This window comes from Cryptotermes secundus, unplaced genomic scaffold (genome assembly GCF_002891405.2).
Source record: "Cryptotermes secundus unplaced genomic scaffold, Csec_1.0 scaffold233, whole genome shotgun sequence".
Taxonomy (NCBI): Eukaryota; Metazoa; Arthropoda; class Insecta; order Blattodea; family Kalotermitidae; genus Cryptotermes; species Cryptotermes secundus.
In genome coordinates, this window is record NW_019739213.1 from 589,425 (window position 1) to 597,790 (window position 8,366).

At 36.6% G+C, this 8,366-nt stretch overlaps 1 protein-coding gene across 2 annotated transcripts in view; it reads left to right on the forward strand.

Moving 5' to 3' along the window:
• LOC111871665 (obscurin) overlaps positions 1 to 8,366 on the forward strand; it is an 82,174-nt gene that overhangs the window by 66,210 nt on the left and 7,598 nt on the right. For both annotated transcript variants that reach the window (XM_033754343.1, XM_023864918.2), the window contains exons 18-20: positions 1,183 to 1,307; positions 2,759 to 2,918; positions 5,367 to 5,470. In XM_033754343.1, the coding sequence (XP_033610234.1) occupies positions 1,183 to 1,307; positions 2,759 to 2,918; positions 5,367 to 5,470 (389 nt within the window). The remainder of the gene's footprint in view (positions 1 to 1,182; positions 1,308 to 2,758; positions 2,919 to 5,366; positions 5,471 to 8,366) is intronic.

Below are 8,366 nucleotides of genomic sequence, written 5' to 3' on the forward strand. Positions count from 1 at the left end.
AATGCTTCAAACCAACGTTCTGCCACGGCAATAGGAAACTAAATTGTACCAAGCAGAGTGCATGTTCTAGCGCAGTATCTGTTGGAACAGTTTCAGTTTCCTGAGATATTTTGTCTCCTTCAATTTTGCTGCAGACATTATCATTGTTTTGAAAATGGTGCTTTAAAACTCAAGTGTATGGTTAATAAAGAAAGAATAGAGCCCTGTCAATCAGTAAAGAAAGAATCTGTAAATTTGACAGATAGTGTTCTGCTCTTGATAGGTATGTGTGTGTCATCTGCTTTGCCACCATGTTCAGAATAGCTCTGGATCTAATAGAAATAAATACAACACAACATGATGGTATGATACAGTATTCACAAAATGAAGTACTGTTAACTTAAATATTGACAACATGTTTCAACATGAACCCTACAATTTTTAAAGTTCTGTTGATATTCCATTGAAGTGGCCCTACCATTTCCACTATAAAATGCTTATTGTCATATATCTGACATTTTAATGTGAAAATAGCTACACTAACACCAGCTTGATAATGGTGATGAGTTCAACTATTCTTTATTCTTTTCTATTTGTTACTTAGTGTAACTCTCAGTATCTAGATTGTGTATGAAAGTATGAATGAATGATGGAAACAGTTTTGAAGGATGTGGTCATGACCTAATCCTGACATTTCCCTGGATGAATTGAAGGAAACCACAAGAAGTCCCAAGCAGATTAGCCAGTGTCCAAAGATTTTAATCAAGCACCTCTAAAACACAAGTCAGGAGTGTTACTGATACTCTAACCTGGCTGTTAGTTACAGGATAATTTTTGCTTTAAATGATGTGTAGAATATGTTCCTGAAGTCTGACCACTGTGTCATGAGACATTCTGCATAACGCAACAACTGTCAGTAATCTCTATTGCTGTATCAAGTTTTATTACAATAGCAAAGTAACTGGGCTTGATACAAAGGTAAAAAAAGGTAAAATGAAATTTGCTTTTTGTTTGATTTCTGTTTATATGGTACAAGAGGTAATAAGATGGTTAATTTCCACATGGGTATTCCTAACATAACATGTAATGAATTCAAATGTTACTGTTTTATATCAGTATACATTAAATTTTCTTTCTCTTCTGAACACATGTTAGACCGCCAATCTTCATAGAAGCTACTCTGGTTTGTTTGTATACTTTCAGAGCCAGCAAAGATAATTGAAACAAATCTGAATGTAAGCCAGGATATTGCGGCTGAGGTAGGGACCAATTTGACTATGTTCTGCAAGTCGGAAGGAAACCCACCACCACAAATTACATGGTTCAAGGTCAGTAGAATATTAATAACACAAAAGTATCTATAACTTAACTTATTTTTCCCTGTTCATAAGTTGCACAGTTTTCAAAAATAAATACCAAAATAACGATTCCCTTGAAATTAACATATTCTAAAGGTTCTGACAATGGTATATAATACTCAGAATTACTGAGTTTTTGGATTTTGTCCATGGTCCATTATTATAAAAAACTAGAGAACACAACATTTTGAAAAACTGGATCTGTTTCTGTCCTCAGGTGGGTGGAGGCACGTACTCTGTTAGGTCCCTTAGAAAGAGCTAACCTCAATAACTCAGTCATCCAGTGATTTAGGTTACCTATTCTAAGGGGTCCAACAGAGTATATGTCCCCCCTTCTTACCTGAAGACAGAAACAGATCCAGTTTCCGAAACGTTGAATTCTCTAGTTCTTCAGAATACAAGAAAATGAACAAAGCCCAAAAACCCAATAATTCTGAGCCTCAAAACTAGTTCTGAAGCCGTATTTTTATGCGAATGATTAGCATTTCCTTTGTGCAGTTTTAATATTAGGTTTGAGATTAGTCATGATGAACATGTGTTGCATTTCCTGTACAATTCCCTGCCCAAAATAACATATGCTTCATGTCCATCAGAAGTTACGTAATGATGTGACAGTCATTTATGAATTCCTTCATAAGTGATGATATTCTGAAATATCTGACACAGTTTGGCATGCCAAAGAAACTGTCATTTGGATACACTTCTATGTGCATATAACTTCTTCATCCTCATCACTTTGTTCTTCTCCATTTCTTATTCTTCATTGGCTCAATACTCTGATGTGAGTTTTGGGCTCTATTATTCATAGAAAATTTCTTAATTGTATTTGGATATGCAGTGTTATTCCTCAGATGGAGATATAGGTAGCAGGTACATAAATTAAGTTAAGAACATTACTGCTGACTGACATACTATCAGTATGTTTTATGTATTGAATTCTTGATTTGTGTTTGTTGGGCACTGAAGCCAGGATACTTCAGTTAGTATATCATAACATTCAGGTGAGCTTTTGACCCCATTCAGTCTTTTACCCACTGTGTACCAGGGGCTCTTTCCCCATGGGTAAAGCTGCTGGGATGTGAAGCTGACCACTTACCTCCATCTGTCACCAAGCACACAGCTGTACCCTCACTTCCCCATACCTCTTCATGGCATCATGCTTAGTTAAGCACAGGGAAAATTTTACCTTTTTATCATCATCCATGTTGTAAATGTTTATCCCAAAACAATAAATTAAGTGTACTATTTAAGCCATATGTTCCTTGAAGCAAGTATGTTCTAACACAGATGGGAACATAATAAATATGACTTTGAGATTTTAATGGCTGCATTGTTGATGTATGTGAACTTCAGCACTGGATGTGCGGTGTTTACCATGTTGATATTCTTACTCAGGCTTTTATTTGGTTTTCCATATTTAGGATGGCAAGCCATTGGACAAGGACAGCACATTCGAGCTGAAAGACAGCAACCAGACACTCGTGATCAAAGGAGTGAGGCAGGAAATGAAGGGATTGTATCGCTGTGTGGTGCATAACAAGCTGGGCGAAATGCAGATAAGACAAGTTGTCAATGTTACAGGTACTTATGGATTTGCATGATGGTATACATTTATGACAAAGAACAGCTAATTTTATGTTATTTACAGAATTTGGAAGACAATGCTGCTATGTAACTCAATAAAGTGGAAGAAAATGTAAATACAGTCAACTCTCGATTATCCGGGATAATGGTGGGGATGGAAATCACGATTAATCGAAAACCCGGTTAAGACAAATTTTATTAAAAGTAGTACTCTAATACTGTACCTTCATAATACTATAGGCTTACCTGTATTTAAATTTATTCAACCTCATTTTTATGTCATCTCATGGCCTATTTAATACTTTTTTACATTACACTGAAGTATGAATTAGTTATTTCAATCACAGTCTTCAACAACATCCAACACTTCTTACAAATATTCACAATTAACACTTAAAAAAATTAATATTGTCATTTACTTTTTCGCGGCATTTTCCTTTTTCTGTTGAATACTTAACACAACATGCTTCCTTTTACACCCTGACATTTTGCTAACACACTTGAAGATCGATACAAAGAAACTAACTGGGGCGATGTATCTGTCCTTGAAACTTTCCACAAATCCTTGCATTCTTTCACCCCTATCCTAGAACATTGTGTTAGCATAACGGGACCAAAGAATGCAGAGCTCGATTCACACTAGTGCGAAAATCGTGTTACAACTCACCATGTGAAACAAAAGTGAATGAATATTAAACAACATATAAGCCTCAAAAAAGCCTCAGTAGCCCCGGTTAAGCCGCAAACCGGTTAATCCGCCCCCGGATAATCGAGTTGACTGTACCTACAAATGTGGGGAGTTTGATTACAGGGAGTAAAGAAAGTTGTGTAGAGCTGAATGTAAGAACATGAAATAACTTACATCCACATCAAATGCATTAAAGAACAAAAATTTTAGATCATTTTAAAGGTGTAAAAATGGGGAGCACTCAAAGACTATAATTCATTCCATAATTATGTTCAGAGAAAAGTAGCATCAAGAATTCATTTTTGATATTTAGTTCAGAAATCTGTGTTCCATTGAGTACTCTCCCAGTTATCTGTGTTAATGAAGTGAAAGGAGATGATAATAGAAAAACATAGATGATCCAACTTTCTTTCACAGCATATTTTGCTCCAGTAAAAATTTAGTATGTTATGAACAGAATGGCGTGTACATATTCATTGAGTTAAAACTCTCCAGTCTAAATGAATGAAGTAATGACTTCACAGCTTTTCATAAAGTCATCCAATATCAGATTTTATGAAAATCCACCCAGTAATTCTTGAGTTATTTCAGTTGTACAGACAGATGAATAAACAGACTGAGCGAAATTAATAGGCCTCCATGGGGTTTTGAATGTACCTAAAATGCATAGAGATAAGCCACCATCCAGATAATTCACATGTGGATAAACAGGAATATATTATAATTAGAAGGTCCAAATGTGGATAATCATGAATATTTTGTAATTCAAAGGTCCAAATGAAGTTGTGAAAATGGTATCAAAGTTTGTGTGGCTGAAATACAAGGCAATTCTAAAGTAGATGAAATTTTTAAGACTGTATATGTGGTTTCTTTTACTGTTCAACACAAAACGTTTAGATGTAGTGAATACCTGAATACTTCAGTAATTATGGCATTTTCTTGTGCTGTATCCATAATCTGACTCAATACATAATTTTAAAAGCCACTGAGTTTTGTAGAATTGCTCCCTTTCCATCCTCAGATAAAAGACAAAACAGAGAAGCCTACTCTTACCTCAGAACTCAGAAAATAGAAGGATGGATTACAGTTGTGATATTTATTGTCTTGGTTCTGTTAGTTTCAGAAGTCTTTGAAAGAGAGAAGCAGAAACAGTGTACTGAAGGACTTGCCACTATCAAAATATTTAACGTCCCATACTACAATTAACGACCACCTCTGTCGTCTAGTGGTCAGAGTTCCTGGCTACAGATCCAAAGGTCTGGATTCGATTCCCGGCACTACCAAATTTTCTGAGAAGTACTGGGTCTGGAACGGGGTCCACTCAGCCTTGTGAAGATAAATGGATAGCTATTTCAAGGAAATAGCCGCTCTGGTCTAGAAAATCAAAATTAACGGCCATGGGGATTTGTTGCACTGACAATGTGACACCCTCTGTCCGCTAAAGTTGGCACTAACTTCACTGACAAGTGGTAGTCTCTCGGTCGGTTGGTATAGTTGACTTGCGGACTAAAACCACGGAGTTTTTTTTTCCTTTTGTTTGTATACCACAATTAACAATTATGAAAATTTAACAGAAAGATTTTCATCATTCATGGCACCCAAAACTCCTTCAAAATATCATACAAATTAATCATTCAAAGGATACTGAAAAGTTAGTGAAAGTGTGTATTTTCCAGTCAACAGCCTGAATTACTGTTTTGTCTGTTTGGTTACAGTACAATGTTCATAATGAACAACATGTGTTGCTATCATTACAGGCGATTCAACAAACTCTGCAAGAGTTATAACTGTCATAGTAGTATTCACACTTGTTGTGGTCATGCTGGTTGGAGCCACTGTGATTTACATCCGAAGTGATGGGGTGAGTACCACAACAAGCTCTTCTAAAGAATTAAGCCATGTAGTACTTTCACAGTGACAATTACAGTGATAAAGTGTGCACACTAAAATTAAATGTTGTTGTGTGTCTCATTCAGTTTCATTCATTATTATTTTTTTTATAACATTATAATTGCAGTGCTAAAGCAAAAATGAAAACTACACAGGTCTGCAACCAAAAAACTGCATAGGATATTTTTACTATTTCTCATAGATTTTTACTCACTGAAACCGGAAATAGTAAAAAAAAATCCATCATGTCAATTTTTTTGCAAAACTCATATTTTTAGTTTAATTTTGCGTGAAATTTCTCTTCAACATGAAATCTTGTATCCTATTGTTGATTCTAAAAACCATATCCAATAATTATTTACTTTAAAATAATATTTATAAGAGTGACTCTAAAAAATAATACAAATAAAATGGGGGGGGGCAGTGGAAGGGGTTGGTAGGGTGGGTTTGGCGGTGTGAGGAGCTCAGGCGATCATGTCCCAACACGTTTACTTTGTTTGTAGCGATAGGTGAGGAATCTTACTAGCTCGGTTGAGCATGTTTGGACATGTTCTTTGGGTCAATAGGAATGAGTATAAACAAGCCTGCTGTCTGATTTGATCATGTCTCAACATGCTAAATGAGTTCAGGATCTTGGTTGATGTATAAGCCACTCAGTTTACATCCTGCATTCAAACGTGACTGTGCTTGTGTTTTAGCTCTGTATTATGGCTCAAAGAGGTTGTGTTATTTCTCCGGACAACTTTTGTTTTCTTTGTGGTGAATACATAGTTAAAAGTCAACAAAGAAACATAAGTGATTTTGTGAAGAAAGTGTATTTTGCTTATTTCAAATTGAAACTTGGGGATCAAGACAAACCTTGGGCTCCTCATAAGGTGTGCAGAAGGTGCGAGGAAGATCTTCATTTGTGGTTTAAGGGTAACAAGAACTCATTTCGTTTTGGCTTTCCTGTGATGTGGCTTGAACAGCAAAACCACACAACTGATTGTTATTTGTGTTTGGTAGATGTGAAAGGCTTTAATACAAAAAATAAAAATAAAATATCTTACCCAAACCTTAATTCAGCTATTCGTCCAGTGCCTCATAGCTCTGAAATACCAGTTCCCCTCCCACCTTCCAGTTTGGATGATATACAGAGTGATTCGGAGGACAGAACTATATTACCACCCCAGGATGAATCCAGCTCAGATTTTTCTGTTGATGAGGGACCCCAACCTTTTTCTCAGAGTGAGCTCAGTGACTTAGAGATTTAGGCCTTTCCAAAGATGCAGCCAAATTGCTAGGGTCAAGACTAAAGAATAAAAACTTGCTGTCACCTGGAACATCATTTTCGTGGTACAGGCACCGAGAGAAGGAATTCACTCAGTTTTTCTCAAAAGAGGGAAATGGGAGAAAAAGAAAAAGAAGCATGGGACTCCTTCAAAGACGGAGTGCACAAGTTTTTGGGGAACACTAAAGACCCTCTCTACAAAACCAATGTACAACGCATGTTGGCTGCATATAAAGCTCAAGATTGCAAGATGAGCTTAAAAGTTCATTTCTTACACTCCCATGTCAACTATTTTCCCGAAGACTTGGGAGCCTATAGTGAAGAGCAGGGTGAACGATTTCACCAGGATGTCCGTGATATCGAAAGACACTACCAAGGAAGATGGAATGCGAATATGCTAGCTGACTGCTGCTGGATGATCAAGCGGGAAACGGAAAATGGAAAGCGAAAGCATGTTCGGAGAAGCATCAAAGAGAAGAAGAAAAGGTTTCACAGGCAAAAAGACTGAACACAGAATGTTAAACATATCATGAAGGAATTGTTTAATTATGAGAAATAATATGTTTAGTTCAGTGTAATAAAATTAGTGATTTTTTTCATCACTGTTATGATTTTTTATTGTAAACCCCTATTATTTTCCAAAAAACCGTACGTGATAGGGGGAAATTGAGGTAATTTTTGGATTCAGCATCCTAGAAAACATAAAGTTTACCAAAAATATTCCATGCAGCTGAAAAAAAAATTATTTTTGCAGACCTGTGCTATTGATAATAAAGTATCTTTATAGACTTTACTATACATTTTATTTAAATTAATTTTTACTAGCCTGACTAGTTTTGTGGGTTTATCAGATTAAATGAGAATTATTTACAACTCTTCTCTTAACTGAATCAAAGGCTCTTTGAAAACCTATAAATAGCTAATATAGTGTTCAATTTGACTCCTGCTTTTAACCCATCATCTGATGAATGCGGAATATCTCATACTGTACAGGTAACTGTTTTACAAAAACTAGATTTATGACGTATCACTATAATGAAGAGTGTTGATTTTTAACTGTTTTTCCACCTAATAAAATCCATTATAGCTGCAGCAGGCAATTTACATTCATAATATTTGTGCAGGAGGGAGGTGGAGAAACACATATGCAGCAAATTAGTATCATTTACTGTTCTTGCTACCACACCAACATGCTGTCTGCATTAATTTTTGAGCCATGAAATTGTGCAGCTAAAAGGCTTTGTTTGCATGATAATGAAGCTGCATCGTTGCATTGCATCAGCTATGGGAAAATAAACATAAATAACATAGTGGATTTTTATTTGCAACAATAAATATTGTGACATGTTGCGAAATCCGAGCCCCCCCCCCACACCAGCAGTGACGCGGCGGGTGAGTCAGCGCTCCCCTCCCACCCCTCAGCGGTAACCCCGCAATGCGCAAAGCGCGGTGACGTCACGAGCGGAGCCGAAGAGAGCCGAGCGGAGCCGAAGATAGCCGAGCCCCGTAACCTGGCAACTACGCAATGCTAATCAACAGCGGTGACGTCACGCTAGCAACAGCGTCCTATGCTATACGCCACGTCACACTAGCAACA